General features: G+C 42.6%; 1 protein-coding gene across 9 annotated transcripts in view; it reads right to left on the bottom strand.

The window, feature by feature from the left end:
• Window positions 1–26,409, bottom strand: part of Tpd52l1 (TPD52 like 1) — a 118,548-nt gene that overhangs the window by 12,359 nt on the left and 79,780 nt on the right. For all 9 annotated transcript variants that reach the window (NM_001440258.1, NM_001044295.2, NM_001440259.1 and 6 more), the window contains exons 2-3: window positions 20,051–20,166; window positions 12,653–12,801 (exon numbers count right to left, since the gene is read on the bottom strand). In NM_001440258.1, the coding sequence (NP_001427187.1) occupies window positions 12,653–12,801; window positions 20,051–20,166 (265 nt within the window). The remainder of the gene's footprint in view (window positions 1–12,652; window positions 12,802–20,050; window positions 20,167–26,409) is intronic.

Here is a 26,409-nt window from a genome sequence, read left to right as displayed (position 1 = left end):
ATTAAAAGAGAATCATGGTAAGAGTCAGAACACAGCCCAAGACTGGAGTCATGTGAGAATTCTGAGTACATGAGAAAACTCCAATAAAAAAGGACAAGAGTCTTGTGTGATGATGATTCGAAAGAAAATGGCCCCCATGGGTCCATAGGGAATGTCACTGTGTGGGTGGGTCTCTTAGCTCTTGTGGATGATATAATCCATAGGGGATAGAGGGAGCAGAGATGGGGTGGAGGGGTATTCAGAAGCCCAGTGAGTACTTAAGGTAAATAAACCATACCTTGACCAGCTATCAGGAGGCAGATCAACTTTACTCTGGGTGAGTCAAAGCTTTTAAGATTTGGGGGACTGAGGGTAGGAGCACTGAGAATGGGCAAAGGTCATTGGCTGGGGGCTCAGGGTACCTGGAATGCCTCATTAGCATGGGGAAGCATTTCAGAAATCTCAGGTGCTGGATGAACAGGTTTTGTCAGGAGAAAGGAAATTGATCCTGTAATTTAATTGAGGCTATGTGACATTCCTCAGGCAGAGGATATGTGTGGGCTTAGAATTCCCCAGACAAGGTCAGAGAGGGAGAAGAACAGCTAATGGAGGGAGTGTCCTAACTGTGCTGCGTCCAATGGACTTCAACCTTAATTAGCAGCATTTCACTACATCACTACTAGGAAATGTGGCCTTGTTGGAGGAGGTGTGGCCTTGTTGGAGGAGGTGTGGCCTTGTTGGAGGAGGTGTGGCCTTGTTGGAGGGGGTGTGGCCTTGTTGGAGGAGGTGTGGCCTTGATGGAGGAGGTGTGGCCTTGGAGGAAATGAGTACCTGGGGGTGAGCTTTGAAGTCTCAGAAGCTCAAGGTAGGCCTAGTGCATCTCATCTTTTGCCTGCTGCCTGTGGATCTAGATGTGGAACTCTCTGCTACGTCTCCAGCACCACGTCTGTCTATATGCTACCATGCTTCCCACCATGAAAATGATAGACTAAACCTCTGATCTGTAAGCAAGCCCCAGTTTAATGTTTTCCTTTATAAGAGTTGCCATGGTCACGGTGTCTCTTCACAGCAATAAAACCCAAGTCAGTATTGCGACCTCAATTTCTTCAAAACTCAGAATTGAGATTACTTCAGCTGTTGTTATTCATGTGCCTCCATGAAAAAACATGTCGTTGCCATGTGCAGCTTGTCCTTGTGACTGTACACTTTACTCAAGTGACTCTTCTTAACTAACCTCAGAGTATAAACTGTCTGATGATGGCTCTGAGTAAAGTTGGCAATCGCATAAGACTTTGGTCCACCTTACTTTTAGGTCCTCCACTTTCCCAGGTGCATGCCACCAACTAGAGCTATACATAGTAAGCAATGAAACAGAACTGAAAGACAAGGAGAGGGGCTGGAGAGATGGCTCAGTGGTTAAGGGCACTGACTGCTCTTCCAGGTGTCATAAGTTCAATTCCGAGCAACCGTGTGGTGGCTCACAACCATTTGTAATGGGGTCTGATGCCCTTTTCTGATGTGTCTGAAGACAGTGACAGTGTACTCACGTACATAAAATAAATAAATAAATCTTAAGGAACAAAAAGGACAAGGAGAATTACGGGGATGGAGGAAGTGAAAGGAGACCCTCCTTCATCCTAGAGTTTGGCTGAAGTCTCTTGCTAGCTTGGAGCCAAAACTTCTACCACAATTAACAAAATTCACTGTGAAGGTTGCTATGTGTAGAAAATACCCCCTTTTAGATACTTACATTTCAAAGAAAAACAGTAAAATAGCAACCAGCCACTCTTTTTTTTTTCCATCTTTATTAACTTGAGTATTTCTTATTTACATTTCGATTGTTATTCCCTTTCCCGGTTTCCGGGCAAACATCCCCCAACCCCTCCCTCTCCCCTTCTATATGGGTGTTCCCCTCCCAATCCTCCCCCCACTACCGCCCTCCCCCCAACAATCTAGTTCACTGGGGATTCAGTCTTGGCAGGACCAAGGGCTTCCCCTTCCACTGGTGCTCTTACTACGCTATTCATTGCTACCTATGAGGTCAGAGTCCAGGGTCAGTCCATGTATAGTCTTTGGGTAGTGGCTTAGTCACTGGAAGCTCTGGTTGGTTGGCATTGTTGTTCATAAGGGGTCTCAAGCCCCTTCAAGCTCTTTCAGTCCTTTCTCTGATTCCTTCAATGGGGGTCCCGTTCTCAGTTCACTGGTTTAATGATGGGATTTGCCTATGTATTTGCTGTATTCTGGCTGTGTCTCTCAGGAGAAATCTACATCCGGTTCCTGTCGGCCTGCACTTCTTTGCTTCATCCATCTTATCTAGTTTGGTGGCTGTATATGTATGGGCCACATGTGGGGCAGGCTCTGAATGGGTGTTCCTTCTGTGTCTGTTTTAATCTTTGCCTCTCTATTCCCTCCCAAGGGTATTCTTGTTCCCCTTTAAAGAAGGAGTGAAGCATTCACATTTTTGGTCACCCTTCTTGAGTTTCATGTGTTCTGTGCATCTAGGGAATTTGAGCATTTGGGCTAATATCCACTTATCAATGAGTGCATACCATGTGTGTTTTTCTGTGATTGCAACTCTTAAGACCTTAGGTTTTTAACCTTACTTCTTTCCTGGCTATGAACCTGTAAATTTCAAAAGTATTTCATAAATAAGTCATTGACTTGGAGTTTATTTATGGCTTTAAAAAACAGATGGTGTATGGCGAGCCCTGGCTGGTGACAGGTCACACAGCAAAGGAGTAGTCAGGGGATGGAAGAAAGGGCCGTCCAGAAAAATCTAATTTTATATTTTTTTTCTGAAGAGGTCTGAAGATAGCATATTCAAAGTATAATTTTACTTTTTACATTACATTATAATTTTATATTTTAATTGTGGTAAAGCTATGGCCAATTGAAACTAAATATAAACCTGGCTGTTTATACTTGATATAAAATATTAAAATACAAGTTGCTGCTAAAAAGAAGGCAGTTACCATCGTAGTAAATGTAAAGGATTAGTAATAAGGATGTTAGTCATTATCACATGAGTTAGTGCTCTCCAATTACCAAATGGCATAGGCTGACATTCTTTAGAACAAACCATCCACTCAAAAGGATCCAAAAGTAGTAGACTGAACTGGATTCAACAGTGTTTAAATATCTAGGGCTGTAGAGTAAGTGGGTAAGAGCATGTACTGCTGTTCTCGTAGAGGACCACGTTAGGTAGCACCTACATCAGGCTGCTCACAACCATCTAGAAGCCCTCCAGTTCTATGCACATATTTTAAAAAGAGAATTATGAAAATAAAGACATTGTATTTATCAAAAAAAAATCATGTCAAAAAATCTGGAACTCCCACCCAATTAGATTTCGAGGATGCTGATAGGCTTTTCATAAAGTAGTAATGGGGCCATGAAACCAGATCTATAAAAAGTAGATTAAAAAATAGAATGGGGTTGGGGATTTAGCTCAGTGGTAGAGCGCTTGCCTACCAAGTACAAGGCCCTGGGTTTGGTCCCCAGCACCGAAAAAAAGAAAAAAAAAAAAGAATGGGGGCATTGTGGAGGGAAGAAAAGCACAATATGTACATGAGACATATCTATGCACTATGGAGTAGGATTTAGAGTTCACCTTATTCTAGAACTCTCTTTACTGAGAGCACAATTAAAAAAACAAAAAACAAAAAACAATACATCCAGAAGCAATTTTTCCTATACAAAATCTCCATGCATAGTGTCGAGGAAATGAAGCAATCCATTATTGGTTTCCAAGGGAGACCAACATCACCTTTGACCTTTGTTCCTCCAGCTCTGATCCAGTAAGAAGTCCTCCTGCCTCATTTCAATTTTCACAGAACTAGAACCTGCCACTTCTCTCAGCACCCCTACTCTCCATCTGGCTCCAGCACATACCTGAATCTTGCGACAGTGCCCTAACGTGTCTTCCCACTTCTACCTTTCTCTCCCTACAGTGTCTCCCACACACCAGCCAGAAACAGCCATTAAAAAACATCAAGCCAAGTCTTGATTTTCTCCTCACCATTCACCAGCGTCTCATTTCATGGAGAGAAATCCAAAGTCAAAGACCTCCCTCGTCCCTCAGCCCTACCCACCCTCACTCTGTCTTTTCCTTGCTCACCCTGCTTCAGTCACCCCAGCTGCCTCACTGCTCCCAAAGATTCCAGGCTCTATCAAACCTGAGATACTCTGCTCTAATTTTTCCACTTGGTGATAGCAGGAAATGTGGCAAGGAAGGGGTTAGGTTAGTGGCAATGTTCTACTTGGAAGGATTAAATGCCTGCACTCCAAAGAAGACTAGAAGCCACCTTTTTCTATCCAATAGAGCCATAGCCTCTTGGAGCCTTGGCTATGTGAATGGCAGCATAAAAGAATTAAGGCCTAGCAGGACGGCAGGGGAAGAAAAGAAAGGCAACCAAGGAAGGCTAAGGAGGAATGTCTATGGGAAGCCGCACAGCATTGATTCAGTGGCCTGAAAGATACTTAAAGGACACAGAAGACAAGCAACAAGGGTGACCATCACAGGGGGCTGAGTAAGCCTAGAAAGTTCCTTCTGATGCATCAGTTTTGCATGGTTTAACGGCTTCTTGCAATTAGCCTGCATACTTACTTCTTCTAAGGGCGCTCTATGTAGTTTAACACTGTTTGAGAGGGATTTGGATTTTGAGATGAGATATTTTTTTTTGAACACGTGTAACACTCTGAATTTGATGGCTTAATTTAAAACTGGCTAGAAATAAGGTCATATTGTAAGCAGTAAATGTTGCATTGTTTTAAAGTCACTCCCACTAATGGCAGTTAGGCACACAGGAACACTGCTGTGCTAGTGACGTTTTTGTATCAACAATGAAAAATGCGTATCCTTTCTTTCCACTTTTAATTTCAAAGTCACAGTGCAGCCTGTGCTTGGTTCAATGCAGCACTAAGGATTCCAGGAGTCACTATTTCTGAGACGTAACTGGTAACTCCATTTTGGTCCTTTTATTACTATTTGTTTTTCTTTCCTCGTGCACATGTGTGGCGCTGAGAGTTAAATTTTGGGCCTTGAGCCCTTAATGTTAAATCTGAAGGCCAATAGAACAGACTCCTTCAGATTACCCACGATGAATGGAGAGACAGAAGAGTGTGGTGGCTCCATGGCGACAGAGCTGGTGCCTCCCTTCCCCCATAGTGCCCTGTTGCCTTGGAGATGACATTGAGATGAGTTGGGTCAGCTTTTTATAGTTCCAGTTTCATGTAGAGAAAATAACACCATATTGTAAGAATTTTAAGATATGCAGGAGATTCTGTCTCAAAATAAAGCTGAACAGGGCCTGAGGGACACCACCTGAGGTCTTCTGGCCTCCACATGTAAGTGTAAACATGTGTACAAGCAATTATGCATGCAAATGCACGAATGAGTGCACACAGACACAATTCTAAGGTGTGTGTGTGTGTGTGTGTGTGTGTGTGTGTGTGTGTGTGTGTGTTTTTCATTTTCTACCTCTTCATTAGGCAAACTGTTTCTTAAGAACAGTTAGTAGTCATTTTGCATGATGCCTAGAATCAATAACCCAAAAAAGATCTCCAGGGGTAGGCAGTGAGAAGGAGTTGTATGTGGGAAGTGATTACCCACACCATAGCAACCAAGGGCCTATGAGAAATAGGTCATTGAACTCAAGAGTACTTAGAAGCTCTAAGGAGCACCACTTACAGCACAGCCTACATGAAGGGTACCTCAGGGGTCGTACCGTGTGTACACTCTGTAATTTGATGTGGAGTCCTGGTTGAACTTTATCTCAAACTGAGTGAGCTTGGCTGAAATGTTAAGCACTTAATAGCCAGGTGAGCTGTTTGGCCAGTACACAGGGCATCTTCTGTAGAATTCTTTGGAGATCTTCTCCAAGCCAAATACAAAGAATTCTATTGGCCTTTTTCTATAAAAATTCCCTTGGTAGTTCACATAGACCATACGGTTTACGATCTTAAAAGGCAGTGCTAATACTCAAAAGGAAAGCAGTATGTGACTTGGACTTTAGCATTTTCTACGTATAACTAGAAGAAAGGACTATAACATCAACTGTTTTCTTCCATGATATTTCGCAGCATGAACATATGTCCCCTAAAAAGAGATTTAAAAGACTTCATTCCCTTAATGATTGTCTTTTTAACATTTTACCAAGGATGTACACACCAAACTATTTATGATAATTTTCTTCTGAGGCATCTTTAGTGTGTTATTAAAATATAAATTTATCACTTCTGTCTGGAAAAAAGAACCTACTTCTCGGTTTGAGTAATAAGTAGCACTCTGAAGGTAAAGAGAACTAACTGTAAGGGAGATCGGACATACAGAACTTTTAAAATGAGGTTTTTAATCTTCATTGATACTTCTGAATGCAACAGAGCTACAAAGTGTTCCTCACAACGAGAGATAATTTTCATTCAGACCATGATGACCCAAAAAAATCAAGCCCACCATCACAGAGTAAATAAATCATAAACTGAACCTCACTTTTCAAGCACTGTGAGTCTCTGAAATGCTGCGAGTTAGGCCAAATTCTTTCTGTGCAGCTTAGTGCTGTGCGTGCTTTTCAAAAAAAAAGATGGAGGAGTTACAATCCTTTCTAAAACCTCCTACCCTCTGTGGACCTACCATTAGGCCTGTGGTACAATGCCCAGAGGTAGATTAGTCAGAGGAGAATTTCATGGGTTCACAAAACAGAACATTGAACAGCCATACTGGCTAAGCCACCCACCTGTACCCTGCCTCCTTGAAGCCCAAAAGACAATAAAAGAAGTTAGGTATGAACAAAATGGGCAAGAATGAGAACAACTACCCCCCCCACACACACACGATAACCCCTTGTCCTGCTTCTGTGTTCCTGAGCTATTTCTATGAAGGAAACAATCTAAGTCCATTATGTAATTATTCTTTCTCACTTGGGTCCTATGGCCATTTGAATCCTATTGCTGAAGAAAACATGCCAAGATCTTTCATTAGCATACCATAGATTTTCTTTTCATTATAAATCAAACTAAATAGGTCGCGATTGCCTAATCATTATGCAAAGTATCGCCTCTGGGAATCACACATGCTCTCGGAGAGCTGAAATTCTTCTCAGGGCTTTGAAGTCTAATTTTTCCCAGATAACTTGCCACAGTTCATCATCCTCTCATCTCCACGTTTTTATCCTATAGAATGTGTGCTAGAATGAGAGTCATGGATACTAGCAGAGTGGTATTTAATTACTTCAGGGAGAAATATTTTTGATATCGCTGCTCCAGACATATTAATAAACTCCCTCTTCCACCATCCCCCAGCAGTCAAGGAAATAGGGTTAGTGGAAGACTTTCTCCTAATTATACATTATAATTATACAGTTGATAAGCTTATCTCTCCTCACTGGTAGGGGGTTGGCTCTTCTCCACTAAGAAGAGTTCAGCTTCATTCTTCACAGACATTGAACTTATCAAATAATCTCCAAGGCCAGTTCAACAATGGTGCCCATGAGCAAATGACTAAACACACACACACACACACACACACACACACACACACACACACACACACACACGCTCAAGCATGCACGCACACATGGCTTTAACTTTTGTCAAGTTGTCCTCTCAGTCTGAAATTTGCTTATGGGGTAGTTCAAACATGATCAGAACGCGTCATTCATTGAGTGTCACCTCTACCTCTGTGTCTCATCTTCCTAATGATAGCATCGAGTCACCACAGGCCAACAAAGCATCAGACACCATCTGCCTACAATATTTTACTCATTAAATCCTCATTCTGTATCACCCTGGTACTGACATGGTCTCAACCCTGTGTACACAGAATCCAGGCTGACATATCTGCAGCCCATGAGATTGACATCAATGCTCTCCTGACATTGAGACAAATGGTATTGTGCAAGCATACAAGTGGGTCCCATTCAATCACTCTGCTTCCCTCAGCATTTACCTCCAAACCACTGGGACTTCTTGTCAGACTGACCCTCCAGGCCCTTCCCTCTGATCTCCATTCCTCTCCCTTCTTCAGAAATGATTTTCCAACTCCGATCCATTGTTGTAAATTAGGTGCTTTGCCAACCTGCCTTTCAGGGACGCAGCAGCAGCAGCAGCAGCAGCAGCAGCAGTTTGTCTGTCTGTCTGTCTCACCACCTGCCCCTGCCAGCTCTCAGTCTGGCTCATGTGTTCCTTCCCCCACCATCCTCTCTTTGTCTTGTGTGTGTTCTCGTTCGTTCTCTCTCTCTCTCTCTCTCTCTCTCTCTCTCTCTCTCTCTCTCTCTCTCTCCCCCTCCCTCCCTCCTCCTCCTCCTTCTTCCTCTCTCTCTCCCTCCCTCCCTCCCTCCTCCTCCTCCTTCTTCTTCCTCTCTCTCTCTCCCTCCCTCCCTCCCTCTCCCCTCCCTCCCTCCTCCTCCTCCTTCTTCCTCTCTCTCTTTCCCTCCCTCCCTCCCTCCCTGCCTCCCTCTCCCCCTCCCTCCTCCTTCTTCTTCCTCTCTCCCTCTCCCTCCCTCCCTCTCCCCCTCCCTCCTCCTCCTCCTTCTTCTTCTTCCTCTCTCTCTCTCTCTCTCTCTCTCTCTCTCCTCCAAGACACCCTTTATTTCTTCCCCTACTCCAATAAACCTGTTGCCCTTGGTCTGTTGCATGATGTGACCTCCAAAGGTACCTTTTCGTCAGTTTATCCTAATGCACATACCCCTCCACAATCTATCACATAATGTAACGGAAATGATCCATACATGTATATCAACCCAGGTCAGTTCCTGCTCCAAATCTTCCAGTAGCATCCAACGCCCTTGGCATTAAATTCTCACTTACATGAGAGGCATCAGTGACCATGCTCTTGTCACACCACAGACATATTGTCTAGACTTTTTAAGAGATTTATTGACTCACCAAAAATGAGTTCTTGCCTCAGAGTCTTTGTATCAACGTTTTCTCGTCCTGAAAGTTCTTCCCTAGATCATTTAACCCTGGACATTTCCAGTCTTTCAGTGGAATCAGCGTTTAGAACAAGATTTTCCTGTCTGGGACTCCATCCCAGCAGCTTCCACCCTCTCCTCCAAGTCTCTCACTAGCAAATCACCCTATGTTGGCTTCCTCTCAGTCTATCTTGGTAATTCTTCCCTGGCAGCTCCTTGCTTGCTTATTTCCTTACTTTCCTTGTTTCTTGCCATTTTTCCCTTTCAACACTGAATGAGAAGTAGACACCATGTCAATCCTATTATCCTGGTATTTAGGTTAGCCTGTAAGCAATATATGCCAATAGTAGACATTCATTAGCACTTGTTGCATAAATGACTGGTTAGGACCCTTTTATGGCTCTCTGTATCCTGCAGAGGAAAAGTAACTATTAATAGAGCAAGCACACTAACTAGATGCTCTCCCTAGGGGTAGAGCTTTCTCTCCTGCTGAACCATCACCAGTGTGTGTCACTCTCCAGAGCCACCACCTGTCACTCTCAGACTGATGACATTCTGAGGACTCCTTGGAAAATCTCCTTTGTCCCTAGAGGGGCAATGTCCCTAGGTAAAGCTCCTATCCTGCTTCTCATTCCCACAGTGCTCTGTCATTCATGAAAAAACCAACCAAACAAAACTCTTATCTTTCTGATTATATTGTGAACTCCATAACGGCAGGCACTGAATCTGTGCTATTCTTCTTTTATGCCAAGTAGACTATTTGGCTACACCAATTTCTTTCTCAAACTTGAAAAAACCGACCCCATTCTTTCCCATAGGACTAGGCTAGAACACTTCCTAGAACCTCCCTCCATGAATCCACATTCAGGATACATATGCCTCTCCCTCTTCTTACCTCCCTCACAGCTTTGGCACTATGCACACACCCTTCACAGCTATTCCGTCCTCTACTTTCTTCCTGTCTTCAGCCACAAAAGTGCTCTGTGCAATTTGGTTACCTAATCCCTGAGATGGTTATTGAGGCCCCTGAGATGGTTATTTAGGCCAGATGAAACAGTCCTTCCTATTCTTAAACTCCAGAGGGAAGTTCAGATCAGTATGTCTTGAAGCCAAGAGACCTAAATTAAATACAGAGATAACCAGACCCAGGGAACTGGAGGGTGTTCAGCCATATACTATCAGGCAACTCATTGGTATTGGTCACAAAAACAGAAGCTCAGATTACTGATAGATAAGCTTATTTATTCTAGTGCCTAGCACTCCACTGTCCTTTTCTGGAGGTTGTTCATATTATGATTGTTAAAGTTAGGTCTGGTTCTTCCTCCCAGCCCCATGCTCCCAGAAATAAGATGGAGACTTGAAACATATTTACAAATACCTTGCCCATATAGCTAGGCTCTTCTCTGACTAGCTCATAACTTAAAATAACCCATAATTCTAATCTATATTCTACCATGTGGCTGTTACCTATGCTGAGGTACCATGCACCTGTCTCATCACATCTTCCCAGTGAATCTCTTATCTGAGTATCCCAGCATTCCTTCCGCCTACAGGATGTCCCACCTCCTATTTCCTGCCTAAGCTGTAGGCAATCAAGTTTATTATTGGTAGGTCCCGTATCCATACAGACACAAGATGTTTTCTCTATAAATGTTGTTCCAGTACTAATTTTAAATTAATGCACACGGGCATGTGGTTTATAGTCTCCCTTTTACATCTGCATCATCTGACAAGGGAAGTTAACCGGTTAGCTAGCTTCTGAAAATGAACCTCAAAGACCCCTGGCTCCGTCCTGTCCTTCATTATCCTAACTAGATGAAGTTTTGGGTGCACACACATAGAAACCTGGAAGGCAGATGGGCTACACAGCAGGCAAAGAGAAAAAACTTCCCATGGAAACCAAGGTACCTACTCTGGGGAGCCTCATACACAGGGCATCTTCACACAGCACCAAAAGGTCTTGAGCATTAGTGCTTAAGAGCTAAGAGACGAAATTTTTGTCTCACAAAAACCTGAAATAATTGCTATCAATTATTGGTACTTCTTGCTACCAGGTACTGAGCCTAGGAGCAAAGAACCACAGAGAGAACTGATTCCCACAGGTATCAGACACAGGTGAAGGAGGGATTTTATATTCCACAGAATGGAGCAAGAAAGAAATGTCTAGCTCAAAGGGTCTCAGTGGATGAACTTGGGCTAAAGTTAAGAATCTGGACAGGAAATATTAATACTCAACATACAAAAAGAAGAAAAATCTCTTATGTAAAAACCTTTTTCAAAAAAGATCATCTAAGAGAAAACTAGTTTAATTATCAAGATGTCCCATTCTATGCCAAGTCACCTGGCCTCACCATCCCATGATAATTAACAATCACCAAGGCTACAGGATCAGAAAGAGCAGTAACAAGTGTACACGGAGGCGGCTCCTGATTTCTGCCCATTCCCAGAAGATTGGAGCTACCAACTCCCCCACTCAGAACGGCTAACATCAGTAAATCTGACAACAAATTCTGGAAAGGACATGGAAAGATAATATTTATTCACTATTGGTGGGGTGCAAATTAATGCAGTCATTGTGAAAATTCGTCTTGAGATTTTCCAAATATTAAAAACAGAACCTACATATGACCCAGCTATTTCAGAGCCAGAGAACCCTACTACTTACCTCAGAGATATTTGCACCCCAAGTTTATTTCTACTTTATTCACTATAGCAAAGAGTTGGAATTAACCTAATTATTCATCAACGGATAAATGGATAATGAAAATCCAACACACACAGACACACACAGACACACAGACACACAGACACACACACACACACACACACACAAACACACGCGCGCATGCGCGCTCTAAAGAAAATGTCAGGAAATTTTCAGGAAAATAGGATGGATTTAGAGTGTGTAATATTAAGTGAGGTCACACAATCTCTGAAATGAAAATATTTCATATTCCCCTCTTATGCAAAATCTAACCACAAATAAACACGTGTGTTGGAGACATAACGTAGAAAGATGAACACACAAAGGCTGAATGTTACGGGTACAGAGGGACGGAATTTGGATAATGCACACGATTATGAAAGAGGATATAAAGCTACTTGTTTTTGTAGTTCTAACTCGGACACAGAATTTTTGGGTTTGGTGGTGGATAAGTGTATAAAAATATCTCTGATAGTGAAAGAATAAAATCCAGTGGACACAGTATCCTTTTCAAATGACTATTCTAACTGCGAAGGTAATGCTATGCATAAACTTTGGATCAGGTTGGTTTCAGAATGATTTTCTTTTGCAAAATTTTTATAATAAAATCTAAAAATGAAACAACAACAACAACAGGTCTACACTGAGTTGTGTGGTTGGTTTATGTGGTAGGGCTGGTGTCTCTCAGGCTGGTGTCTAACTTAGTTTGTAGCTGAGGATGACCTTAAACTTCCTACCTCTACCTCTCCAGGGTTAGAAGGGAAAGGATCTGAGCCCAGAATTCCCTGTATCCAGGCCAGCACTCTACCAACAGAGCTGCATACATCCTTCGCTCCTGGAATGAAGAGTTCTAGTCAACAAGGGTTTAGTTCAGGAAGTTCCTTTATAGTTTATATACAATATACTTAATAACCACTCATATTTCTTTAACTTGCTCCTAAAGAAAATACATTCTTCATGCTACAAGCACCAAGTCAACCTTGTAGGAGAAACCAAAGAGGAGCCCCAGAAGCCAGACTGGGCCGCAGATTCCCTAGCTCACGTTCTGCAAGATACTCACGCAGTCGTGGTCTGCATGTCGTGCCAGCTCCTGCTGAAGTTCTGCTTTAACTCGTTCATCAGGTTCATGCCGAGTTTCTGTTTGATCTCAACCAGATGTCTTTCTTTTGCTGACAAAACTTGTCGTAATGTTGTGATTTCCTCTTCTAGCTGGAGGTGAGAGAAAAAAATGGTGGGGTGAGAACGTCAGAGCTTGTGAAAAGCACATTTCCAAAGATTGGGATGCCTCGGCTAAGTGACCCCACCAACCAACTTTGGTGAGTGACCTCGTCATGGAGTGACCTAAAACAGTGACCTCAGCAGACTGCCTGAATCCTGTTAGGAGTCTCATGCTGTCAGCCTCCAAACCCACCATGCAAATGACAGTCCACTCTCTGAAACTGAAGCTGGATACAGGATGCTTAACGTTCCCAGAGTACTCAGTGTCCATTCTGAATGGTTTAGATTGGGCACCAAGATATACAAGAAAATTAAAATCACCGGGAAGCCTACTAGAAAAATAGGCATTTTTATTACAGTTATTAATGTGCATTTGTGGAGACCTGAGCTGTGTCCTGTGGGTGTAAACATGCTAAGCCTTGTGTGTGGAAGTCAGAGAACCACCCATGGAAGGTGGTTCTCTCCTCCTAAAGTGTCCTGGGACTCAGAGTTCAGTTGTCATCTTGTAGCAGGTGCCCTCATTGCCTGAGCCACCTTCCTGCCCTAACGCACTGTTTTGTTTTCAATAGAGATTGGTTTTTGTATCTCCCATACTATCTAACAAAATAACTTCATGTGTTACAACTTAACCTTTGCTTATTTTTGCCAGCCGCATTCATGTGTGTATGTATGTATGTATGTCTATATGTATGTATGTATATCCATGCAGCCATCCCTACTACTGGTGCCTGAAAAATATATATTACCTCCTAGCCACTCTTTGTAATTTCCTCTTCCCAGTCCCCCTAACTCTTGTCTTCACTAGGCAACCGCTAACATTCCTTCTTTCTCTTTTGAATATGCAGTTTCAAGAGTGTTATATCATCACGTTATACTGTCATGCACACTCATTTTGTTTGGCTTCTTTCACTTAGCACAATTATTTGTGACTGACCCACGTCCGCTGCATGCATTAGCCACGTTTCCTTTTTTCTCTGAAGAGGGCTTCTCTGCTGTGTGCATCTGCCAGTGTGTTGTTAAGGGGCACTTGAATTAGCCAATACAAATAAAACCACTACAAAAGCTTTCCGCAGGGCTTTGTATGGCAGGCATAGTTCTTCTCCCCTCCTCCCCGCGTTGTGCACAAGAAGGTCACTATAAAGCTCTCTTTGCAAGTTATTTTCTAGCAACGAAATTACACAAAATACTCAAAGTTTGGGGTATTGTAATTTCCTCTAACATAAATTTAAGCTTCCCAGAGTCTGACTTAACTACATGCCATGCTTTGTATTACAACTACCCGGAGAGCTCTGCTATTAGCAATTACTCTCCCATCTCTGCTTCTGGGGAGCGCAAAACCACCATTTGTGCTTTCCTTCAGCAAGGCAAGGCAAAGCTTCATGAGGGTGTCCGCAGTCCTCCATGTGTACAGAGGTAACAGAGTTTGCCAGATCCCGAGAGTTCTGAGTTTAAAATGGGAAGCCGCGTCTCATTTACCTCTGACCACAACTTGTGGCTAGCCCTGCAAGGCATCCTGAAAACACATTCCTTGCATCATTGGAGAAAAGCTGCTGAAGAAATGTGACTTCATTAAAAAAAAAAAAGTATTTCCTCTGGCACAAGGAAGGCTTTTCCCAGTGCTAAACAGTGGAAATCATGTTGTGATTTTTTTCTTTTGTTTTTGCTATGGTGAGGATTGAACCCACGCACTCATGTACGATAACATGTACTCTCCCACGACTTGCTCCCAACACAGAGAGATAATCACGTCAGGAAAAGATGCACAGGTACAGATTAGGAGACTCTTAGATAGCACACTAGAAAAGAGCAAATATCGGAAGATGTTCTTGAAGGGTTCAGGTTATCCAATTTGCATATTTGTTAAATGTTTCTGGATGTTCTTGGAGGCCTTTCCAGAAAAGACTGAATCACATGTTCCATATGTGTTCATAATCAGTAAAAGCGCGTCTTTCTTTTCGTGCTGGAGACTTCTGTATGTACGCATGCTGAGGCAGAGGCTGCAGAACGAGGATGCTCAGACCACCCTGGGGCACAAGCTTTAGTCTCCCTGTTACTTGACAACAGGGCGTTACTTCCAAACCACATTTCTCTGTTCTCGTCATATTCCATGTTTTCATCTTTGTCAAAGTGCCTTCCGCATGCCGTCTGCTGCCTGAGCATCTACTGTTCTTTCCCAGAGAAGATGCTTGAGTGTCGTGACTTCCTTGACTCTTTGGTAGCTGCAGGTGTCCTGCTTTTATGCATTTTGAGTTCCTGAAACTACTGGACATCTGGTTCTTTCTTGGGGTGTTTCTGTAGTATCTACCGTGTGATAAAACTCTTGGGGAACAATTTAACTTGCAGAAGGAAGTTACCAGTGTGGGGAAGGGGAAAGGGCTTACCTATCTTGCGATTTGAGCCTCCGCATATGGAGCTGCAGAAGCATAATGAATCACTTTTGTGTTAGGAGGGAGAGAAAGGGGTAAAAGAAAATTTCCATTGGAGTATTTAATAAAAGTTTGACCCTCCTCATTACTCATCATTCACAATTTCTATAGTTTGAAGCTGGAGCATGCTCTCCAAGGCCCACATATTGAAGGCATGGTTTCCAGACTCAGAGATGATGGAAACTTTGGGAAGTGGAACCTCTTGGGAGGGAGTCTGCACGTGCTCTCAGGAATGATGGAATGCTGGCTTCTTCCACCAGCGTTTTGTTCTATGCTTCTAGCCCACCATGATGTAGGTCTACAGCAATATGGCCAAGTAATCATGGATCAAAACTTCTGAAACTATGACCCCCCAATAGCATAGCCCTGAATTTTGGGGGTTCAATGATAGCAGTGATTTAACCACAGTTCATAAAAATTATCCTGAGGGCATATGTATAGTGTAGAATACCATGTATGTGGGTGACCTTATCCCAAGATCTTGAAGTATCAAGCAATGCCAGACATCTTATAAATTCTGAAAAGTACCCCGAGATATTCTGCTGCAGGTGGCATGTAAAGTCTATATTGTAATCACTTCTGTTTATCACATCAAATCTAGAGTGAGATTAAGTGCAGGTAAATCACATTGACCAAAAAATTTAGAATTTTCTTTCCTTCAGTTTCAAAGTACTTCATTAAAAATGAATTGGTTCTTTGATTCCTTTTTATGTATTTAAATATTTATTTGAAACATGACCTCACTGTATCATCTTGGCTGGCCTGGAACTCACTGTTTAGGGCTCTTTGATCTATATCATAAATCTCCATGTGAGAAGCATGTACACCAAGGTGAGTCATTTTAACTGATTAAATATGGCCAGCAAGAAAACCATAAGTGCTAAGTTGAAGGAATGTATGAAGGGAAACTTTATATGTCGCTGATGAAAAACTAAGATAGTTTCAGCACTGTAGAAAACTGTCTGGTTTCTTGAAACTAAATAGTGAACTGCCATCTGGCCTAGTAGTGCCATTTCTCCACATATACCCCAAGAAACTGAGAATTTGTATGTTAATTACCATGAAGGAAACAGCCCAAATGCCCCTCAAAGTTTGAACATAAGCGAACTGTGTATATGCATAAAATAGGGTACATAACAAGAAATGAACTCTCACCAGGCACATGTCTTTAGTCCCAGAATTCGGGAAGCTGAGGCAGGTAGGATCTCTGTGAATTCTAGGCCAGCCTGGTCTACAGAGTGAGTTCTAGGACATCCAGGGCTACACAGAGAAGACTTGACTTAAAAAACCAAAATGAGAAAAAGAGAGAGAGAGGGAGAGGGAGAAGGAAAGGGAGAGGGGGAGGGAGAAGGAGAGGGAGAGGGGAGAGGGGAGATGGGGGAGAGAGGGGCGAGAGGGGAGGGGGAGGGTGAAAAAGAGAGAGAGAGAGAGACAGACAGACAGACACAGACTAACTCTTAATACATGCTACCGCATGGATGAACTTTGAAATATTAGGCTTAGGAAAAAGAACTTAGACACCAAATGTGAGTCCACATATATCATGAGACAGACGAATATCTGGAATGAAATAGTATTTTGTGATTTAGTGATAAGATGCATAAAAACGCATATTCCATTTTGGGCATTACCAATATAGATTTTTTTTTTATCAAGTTGCAAAATAACTCGAGCTAATTATAATCGGTGGAAAAGTCACTGCACTGGGACAGGGATGATAGACTGCTTTCATGGGGTCTTAAGAATATGGGTATAACATTTAAAAAAACAAAACAAAAAACCTCCTACAGTTCAAACTGTGGTCAAACCGTGTGGGTGAGTAGACTTAGAAGACCCTCGTCCAGACACTAACAGCTAAGTAGGGGAGGACAGAGGGCAATGGGAAACTCTGAGGAAATGAGGAGTGAACTAGACTCTGACTATCCGTCTGACCCAAGACTGCTTTGGGCAAACAGTTGGAAAGAAGAAGTCCTTATACACAGAAGTCCTCATTGACACAGGACTGCACTTTGCCTCAAGAGACTGCTCTCTGCAGAATCTTTAAATGTTTAAAAAATATTTATTTATTTTTGAATGGAAAGGGCACGCACATGCCATGGTGCACATGTGGAGGCCACAGGACAGCTTGTGGGACTTGATCTCTCCTTCCACCGTGTGGATCTCAGGGATCCAATTCAAGTCATTAGGCTTGGCCACAGGCACCTTCACCTGCTGAGCTATGGTGCTGGCCCCTGAGGACTCTTCATACCCCATGCCTAAAAAACCCCTGCCTAATAAGACCTTCCAGCTACTTCTGACCACCTGTGGAGGCTGGAGAGTTGAGCTGGGCTTTCTGAAAGGACTAAGGCTGCTGAGAGTGGGTTCTCATGCTAACTAGATCCTAGCCTGCAAGTAAAGTCTGAATGTGTGTGAGCTATGCAGGACCTGTAGTGCTGCCGAGAAAGTGTGTGTGTGTGTGTGTGCGTGTGTGTGTGTGTCTGCGCGCGCGCGTGCGCGTGTGTGAAAGACAATTTTAAAAAAGGGCAAGCTCAAGGTGGGGGTAGTGGGGTAGAAGTGGAAATGGGTGAGAGAAACAGCAAAGATGCACTTCCTGTCCTTCACTGTCTGTGAACAGACACTGCACAAAAGCACCTGGATTTCGTGATGCTAACTTTGACCTGGGTGATTATCTCCGAAGCATCCAGAAGTAAAACAGAAAGCATTAAAAGTCAGTGCACTGTGAAGGATGGGACCATGAGACCCAGTAACATGAGCACAGTTAGAAAGGATCCGGTGTTACCATCTGGAGCCTGAAACCCAAGGTCTTAGGAAAGAAACTTGGTAAACGCTTACTGCTGTGACCAGGAAGACAGGGAATTCTGAGAATGTTGTTGCTGGCAGTGTGCGTTAAGGTTCCCTTGAAAATAATATATGTCCACCGTGAGATTCTTAGAACACAATGAAGACTGATGTACGTGTGCACAGCCCAGTAATCCCAGAGCCCAGATGAATCAAGGCACCTTACAGTCGGCACTCTGGTACGGAAGCCTTCTTGAACTGCTACTGAGTGCTCCTGTGGTAAGGAATTGATATACCCAAGAAGCTCCAAATCAATCAATTAGCCTATAGCAGTTTACAGAATGTAATTTTTCGACATTATACTTGACACACACAGGTTGTGAAACACTCTTGAGTCATGAAACCATATAAAGTCAGCCTATTTACACATTAAGGTCACCTCTGTTCTGCACTCTGACATGTGTGACCATACACAGACCTAGCAAAGACAGCCAGAATATGCTGTTTGATGAGGCCCAGCATGTATTTGCTGAAATACTTGGCAGTTGTGTTAGGACCAAGTTGGTCTTCTATTTTAAAATGAAATTATTTTGAAGGCAAGCATAGAGAAACAAGTACTACATGATCTCATCTGTATTTGATCCAAAAAGCATAGAAGCAGAGCCCAATTGTGGTACGTGGAGGCTGGGCAGGGAGATGAGGGGAACATGGTCAAAGGATACAAACTTACTTTAGATAGGAGTAAGTTCTGACGTCCCCCTGTACAGTAGGGTGATATTACCGAAATAAGAGACTAAATGGTCTCACAAAGAAAAGCTAGGTGTGTGAGGTACTGCATAAAATACATCCCTACTTGACTGCCACATACTATTCACATAGATGCATGCATCATACTGTACCCCATGGATACGATCATGTGTCAATAAACATAAAATGGAAACTTATAGCAGGGTATATTGGTAACCATCTATACACTCAACCCAGAAGGATGGCCAGAAGGATTACTAATTCTGAGTGAGCCTGGGTTACATAGAAAGACTCAGCCTCAACAAAACACAATGTAAACAATTAAAGAACGAAATTGAATATATTGCATTTAATTAAGATCTTACCAGGACACTGAGTTACCAAAGTGCATCAGGTGTGGTGGAGCTCAAGGCTGTGCCCTAAACCAATGAGGTGACAGCAGGAAGGCAAAGCCTTGCTTTTTCAGAGAACAAGAGCTTCCTGGCCTGTGAACCAGATACAGGATCTATGGAGGATTGAGCCTCTCCTATCCTCCTGCTTTACTCTGCTCCAGGAGCCCTTCTCCATCCCTCTCCAAAGAAGAGACCCCCTAAGCAGTGAGTCAACGGTCACTTTTTCGGTTGCCAGCAAAAGGCCTGCCACAGACCAGTATGTAGGTGTACCTGGCATTTTCTCTAGGATGAGTTCCTACGACAGCTGCAAAAGCTCTAATTAAGGCCTAATTAACTGTAGCTTAACTCTCCACTCCCACAGCCTGATTCTTCTGCAAAAGAGCCAAGTCAGCCACTCCATGATTGAAAATTTTATTAAAATAATAAGAATTTTAAGGAATTCCTCTTAAGGAGATTAGTTACTTTAGTTTCATTTTTGAGACAAGGTCTTATTGTGTAGCCCAGGCTAGCCTGGAACTCATCCCATACCCACAAGCTCAAGCTCTTCGTCTTCTTGCCCCAGAGTCTGAAGGCAAGAATAACAAGTATGTGCAACCACACCTGGTTTATGCCACGGTTTTCAACACGTTGCATTTGGTTCATAAGTGATTTAACATTCACAAATCCAAAATAGGAAAACAAGAAGCGCATACTTACCTCTAATTGTTACTGTGGATTAAGCAGTACAGCCACCCACTTTACCACTGCAAACATAACCAGCATTACAGAAACACCTTGGGAAAATGAGTCATTCTGCGCTGTATCCATTTATTACACTTTATTACAGGAAAGACAACATAATTGCAATATGGGACCTGTAGCGAACTAAAGATAGAAAGAGAAAATGGCTAAACATACCTGAACTAACTCTGCCTTTAGCTCGTCCTTCTCCTCCTCAGAAAGCATGCTAGAGAGGTCAGCACTGCCTATTGCGTCCCCATCTCTTCCTTGAAGTGGCTCCGTCTCCAACAAGCCTTCAGGCAAAAGTGACAACACTTGAGGTAAGATGTATGCATTCAGCCATCGCCCATCTCTGCAACCTGAAAGACTTCATACTAATTTACTCTCGATTGAAAACCAATCAAAATTCTGACACCCCCCACCCCAAAACAACCAAAAAAAAAAAAAAAACCAAACCAAACCGAAACAAAAAACAAACTTATGATGGTCTCCAGGAAAGCAAATATTGAGAAGTCTAAAACAAAAGAAATAAAGAAATAATAAAAACTGTGGATGGGAAGGGGTACCCAGAGTGCAAACGAGGGGCTGGAGAGCCTGCACAGTGGTTAAGAGCACGCACTACTCTTAATGGAGGGCCTGACTTTAGTCCCTGAGTCTGGTAGCTCCCAACTCCCTGCAACTCCAGCTCAAGGGCATCCCACACCCTCTTTTGGACTCCCAGAGTGCCCTGCGCTCACATGCATACACCCCTCACTGTTGGGAGCGATGCCCTTGAAGCCCTCCACTGTTAATGTTAGAATTAAGTATGACTAGGTTCATGGAAAATCCCCAGACAGCTGCAGAAGACTAATACAAATCTGGTGGTCAAGTAAAATAATAATAATATGATAAAATTCTTCTGCTGACTAATAATATGACAAACCTATGACCTTTCTGACAACCTGTTAACATCAGCCTACTCCCTGACCACACGAATATTGTGTCCTTGGCCTGCGTAAATGTTTCACACTTCCCCCCTCCCTCTGTTACCCATGTTAGGGTATAAATTCAGCCTTGGGGAAAAATAAAATTGTCGCCTTGATCAGACTCTTGTCTTAGCGTCCTTCTTCGCGTCTCTAGTCCCCCATTCTCTTCCAGGTACCTTCAGAACCCTTCGCGTACACCTCACCAACGCATACTTATACACATAATTTTGAAAATAAAATATACAATTTAAAAAGATGTGAACATAGTACGCTGTCACAGAATTTGCCTGTGTCATATAGGTTCACCTTTCACTGTCTTATGTGTTCAGGGGCGGAGAATGTAGCCCACACAGGGAGAGAGACATGATGTGAGGCTTCAGATAAACTTTCCTTCCCTGCAGCTGTCTTCAAGGCAACCTGACTACTTTTCAAACTCAGAGCTGAATGACAGACTACATAAATAGATATGAGTGGAAGAATGGATGGATGGATGGATGCATGGAATAAAAACAAACCCTTCCACTGAGAACTCATTATTCTTTAGTGGGCTGCACTTGAACTGACTGATCACATGCACTTTGCCTATAAACAACCGGAGGGCAGAAAAGTATTTTCTAATTTTTGATGTGGCAACATGCAGAGGCTGGAACAGCCACACTTCAAGAAAACACAGGAATAAATGGTTCCCCAGAGAGGAGAAGGTGGGAAGCACTTGTGGTTCTGATACTGTTCTTGTACCACAGACCAGCCCCATGATGACGCAGTCTGTAACCTGTCCTGTGATAAAGAGGATCTGGCTGAAGCTCTCACTGGCCTGTGGTGCCTGGAGAATCCAGGGCACCCACAAATGCGTCCAGAAGCTTCACTTATTTTTGAAATGTTATGTGGCAGAGCTGCCATGGATACATCGGCAGTAAGAGGAGGATCTTGTAACAACCATCCTGCAGTGACATTAGCCCTGCGGAAACACTAAGGCACACATTCCACATGATCCCCAGGACAAAACTGAAACCCCAGAAGATAATCAGTTCATATAGAACAGCCTTTGGGAAGGACAAGATTGCTCCAACAAGACACGGAGCAAAATGTGTAAGAAAGATTAAGAATGTCTCTCCCCTACACACCACCACAGAGCGACAAGTCATGCATGTCATGTGAATGATGACTGAAAGATGAGGGCCTAGAGTATGTACAGTTTCTACTGATTTTTGACAAAAATGGGGCTCAGCAATCTTCATTGTCCTTTGTGTCCTGCATTTAAAATTCTCCAGTCTCATCTCCATTCCTGTAGCAAACTCCTTACAGGGGCCCATACTCCCTGCCAAATCTCTTGGCAGACCCAGCTTTCCTCCTTCCCGTGGACCTCTTCACACAGCCCCTTCTTGCCCAGTCCTAGTTTGTTATGTAAGTCTCTAGAAATATATTCTGTCTGGGACCCCCCAGGAACCACACCTGCAGGGTCTTAAAAATACTCCTTATCAGACAAACCATAGTCAGTACAAGTTTCTAAGATCCAGAAAGGGAAACAGAAACCAGGGAACAAGACTTATCCGACATAGATAAGACCATAAACCAACGCAAAAAAATCACAATCGCCCTATATCCAGATGCCTAGACACCAGCACAAACACATATTCATTATCCCTGAGAAATATGTCTCTAGCAGCCCCATTACAGTAGCCCTGAGAAATGCAGTACAGCTGAAGCACAAGAGAAGGACTTCAACAAAGCTATTAAGGATATGTTCAAAAAGTGTATAGAAGATATGAATAATCCTTTTATAATGTCTATAAAAACATGGCCAGTGGAATAAAATGATAAGAAAGATGAAGAGATTAAAGTAGGAACACAATCACAAACACAAAACACAACACAACAAAACAGAAAAACATGAGGTAAAATTAGAAATGAAAACTTGAAATCAGACAAAAAACCCAGAGGTAAGACTCACTGAAAGAATACAAGAGATGGAAAATTAAATATGTAGAAATCTATCAAGGTAATCCAACCATAAAAACAACCTCAAAAACAAAACCCCACATGATCATCTCATTAGATGCTGAAAAAGTCTTTGACAAAATATAACACCCTTTCATGTGAAAAGTATTGGAAAGATCAGGAATTCAAGGTCCATACCTAAATATAATAAAAGCAATATACAGCAAACCAATAGCCAACATTGAATTAAATGGAGAGAGAATAAAGCAATCCCACTAAAATCAGAGACAAAACAATGCCGCACACGCTCCCCCTATCTATTCAATATAAGTTCTATCTAGAGAAATTAGGCAACAAAAGGAAATCAAAGGGACACAAATTGGAAAGGAGGAAGTCAAGATATTACGATTTGCAGATAAGATAGTGTGATGATGGTTTGTATATGCTTGGCCCAGGGAGTGGTACTATTAGACAGTGTGGCCTTGTTGGAGGAAGTGTGTCACTGTTGGGTGGGCTTGGAGACCCTCCCCCTAGCTGCCTGGGGATGCTCGGTCTGTTCCTGGCTTCCTTTGGGTGAAGATGTAGAACTCAGCTCCTCCTGCACCATGGCTGCCTGGATGCTACTATGCTTCTGCCTTGATGATAATGGGCTGAACCTCTGAACCTGTAAGCCAGCCCCAATTAAATGTTGTCTCTTATGAAACTTACATTGGTCATGATGTCTGTTCACAGCAATAAGACCCTAAGACAGATAGTATACATAAGTGGCCCCAAAAACTACATCACAGAACTCCTACAGCTGACAAACAGCTTCAGCAATGGATAAACAAGCTGAGAAAGAAATTGGGGAAATGACATCCTTTACAATAGTCACAATATTAAGTATCTTGGTGTGACTCTAACCAAGCAAGTGAAAGATCTGTATGACAAGAACTTCAAGTCTCTGAAGAAAGAAATCAAAGAAGACCTCAGAAGATGGAAAGATCTCCTATACTCATAAATGAGTGGTAGGATTAACATAGTAAAAATGGCCGTCTTACAAAATGCAAACTACAATGTAATCCTCATCAAAATTCCAACTCAATTCTTCACAGAGATATAAAGAGCAATTCTCAGATTCATCTGGAATAACAGAAAACCTAGAATAGTGGAGACCCCTTTCAGCAATGAAAGAACTGGGGGAATCACGATCCCTGACCTCAAGCTGTACTACAGAGCAATAGTGATTAAAGCCATGTGGTATGGTACAGACAGGCAGGTACATCAGTGGGATAGAATAAAAGACCCACACATCTATGGTCACTTGATCTTTGACAAAGAAGCCTACACCATCGAGTGGGGAAAAGATAGCATTTTCAACAAATGGTGGGATTCAATTGGTGCTCAGCATGTAGAAGAATGTGAATTGATCTATTCTTATTGCCTAGTACAACGCTCAAGTCCAAGTGGATCAAGGACCTCCACACAAAACCAGATATGCTGAATCTAATAGAAGAAAAAGTGGGAAAGAACCTTGACCACATTGGCACTGGGAAAAATTTCCTGAACGTAACAGCAATGGTTCATGCTCTAAGATCAAAAATTGACAAATGGGACCTCATAAAACTGAAAAGCTTCTGTAAGGCAAAGGACACTGTCTAGGGCAAAACAGCAACCTACAGATTGGGAAAAGATCTTCACTAATCCTACATCCAAAAGAGGGCTAATATCCAAAATACACAAAGAACTGAAGAAGTTAGACTCCAGAGAATCAAATAATCCTCTTAAGAGTAGGGAACAGTGCTAAACAAAGAATTCTCAGCTGAGGAATAATGAATGGCTGAGAAGCACCTAAAGCAATGTTCAATATCCTTAGTCATCAGGAAAATGCAAATCAAAACAACCCTGAGATTCCACCTCACACAAATCAGAATGGCTAAGACAAAAAATGCACGCAACAGAAGATGCTAGTGAAGATGTGGAGAAAGAGGAACACTCATCCATTGCTGGTGGGATTGCAAGCTGGTAAAACCACTCTGGAAAATCAGTTTGGTGGTTCCTCAGAAAAATGGAAATGTTTCTACCTGAAGACCCAGTTATACCACTTCTGGGAATATACCCAAAAGATTTTCCAACACATAACAAAGACACATGCTCTACTATGTTCATAGCATCCTTATCTATAATAGCCAGAAGCTGGAAATAGCCAAGATATCCCTCAATAGAAAAATGGAGCACTACTCAGCTATTAAAAACTGTTCATGAAATTCTCAGGCAAATGGATGAAACTAGGAATTACTGTCCTGAGTGAGGTAACCCAGTCACAAAAGAACACACATGGTATGTACTCACTAATAAGTGAATATTAGCTCAAAACCTCAGAATACCCATGATACAACCCACAAACCATATGGAGCTTAAGAAGACGGAAGACCAAAGTGTAGATGCTTCAATCCCATACAGAACGGGGAACAAAACAATCACAGGATGTAGAAGGAAGAAGGAACCTGGGAGAGAGAGAGCAGAGGGTGAAGAAAAAAAGGGGCAGGATTAGGTATTGGAATGGACAGGAGAGAAGTACTGAGGTTCAAGAATTTGAATAGAAATATGTAGCAGAGGGGGATAGGGAACTGGGAGTAGCCACTAGAAACTCCCAGACTCCAGAGGAGTGAGAGGCTCACAGGACCCAACGGTGATGATTTTTGTCAAAATTCTCAACAAAGGGGAGATACAACCTGTAGAGACCTCCTCCAGAAGATAGGCATGGCCCCCAGTTGAGGAATGAGGCCACCCACCCATCCATCTCAAAATTCTTAACCCAGAAATGTGTCTATCCAAAGGAAAGATAAGGATAAAAAATAGAACAGGGACTGAAGGAAAGGCCATCCAGAGACAGCCCCACTAGGGATCCATCCCATCTGTAGACACCAAACCTCTACACTGTTATTGATACCAAGAAGTGCTTGCTGACAGGAGCCTAGTATGGAGCTCCTGTTTCCTGAGAGGTTCTACCAATACATGACCAATACAGATGCAGATACTCACAGTCAACCATCAGACTGAGCCTGGGAACTCCAATGGAAGAACTAGGGGAAGGACTGAATAGGAAGACCAAAATCAACTAACTGGGCCACCCAGAGCTCCCAGGGACAAAACCACCAACCAAAGAGTATAAGTGGAGAGAGCAATGGCTCCAGATACATATGAAGCAGAGGATGGCCTTATCTGACATCAATGGGAGGGGAGGCCCTTGGTCCTGTGGAAGTCTGATGCCCCAGCATAGGGGATGCTAGAACAGTCAGGCAGGAGTGGATGAGTGGGTGGAGGAGCACACTCAGAGGCAAAGGGGATGGGGAAGAGGGAGGATGTAATGGGGTGTTTGTGGAGGGATAACTGGGAAGAGGGATATCATTTAAAATTCAAATGAAGAAAATGATTAATAAAAAAGAGATAGAAGAAAGAATCTCAGGCACTGAAGACATAAGAAATGGAGATATCTCAGTTGCAGAAAATGTTAAATCTTAAAAAAAAAACAAACAAAAAACCCCAAAAACCAACCAACCAACCAACCAACCAAACAAACAAACAAACAAACAAAAAAACAGGCACAAAATACTCAGGAAATCTGGTACATTATAAAAAGACAAAATCTAC

The sequence above is a fragment of the Rattus norvegicus genome, chromosome 1 (genome assembly GCF_021556685.1).
Source record: "Rattus norvegicus strain SHRSP/BbbUtx chromosome 1, alternate assembly SHRSP_T2T, whole genome shotgun sequence".
Lineage (NCBI taxonomy): Eukaryota > Metazoa > Chordata > Mammalia > Rodentia > Muridae > Rattus > Rattus norvegicus.
This window is presented reverse-complemented; position numbering and strand designations above follow the sequence as displayed.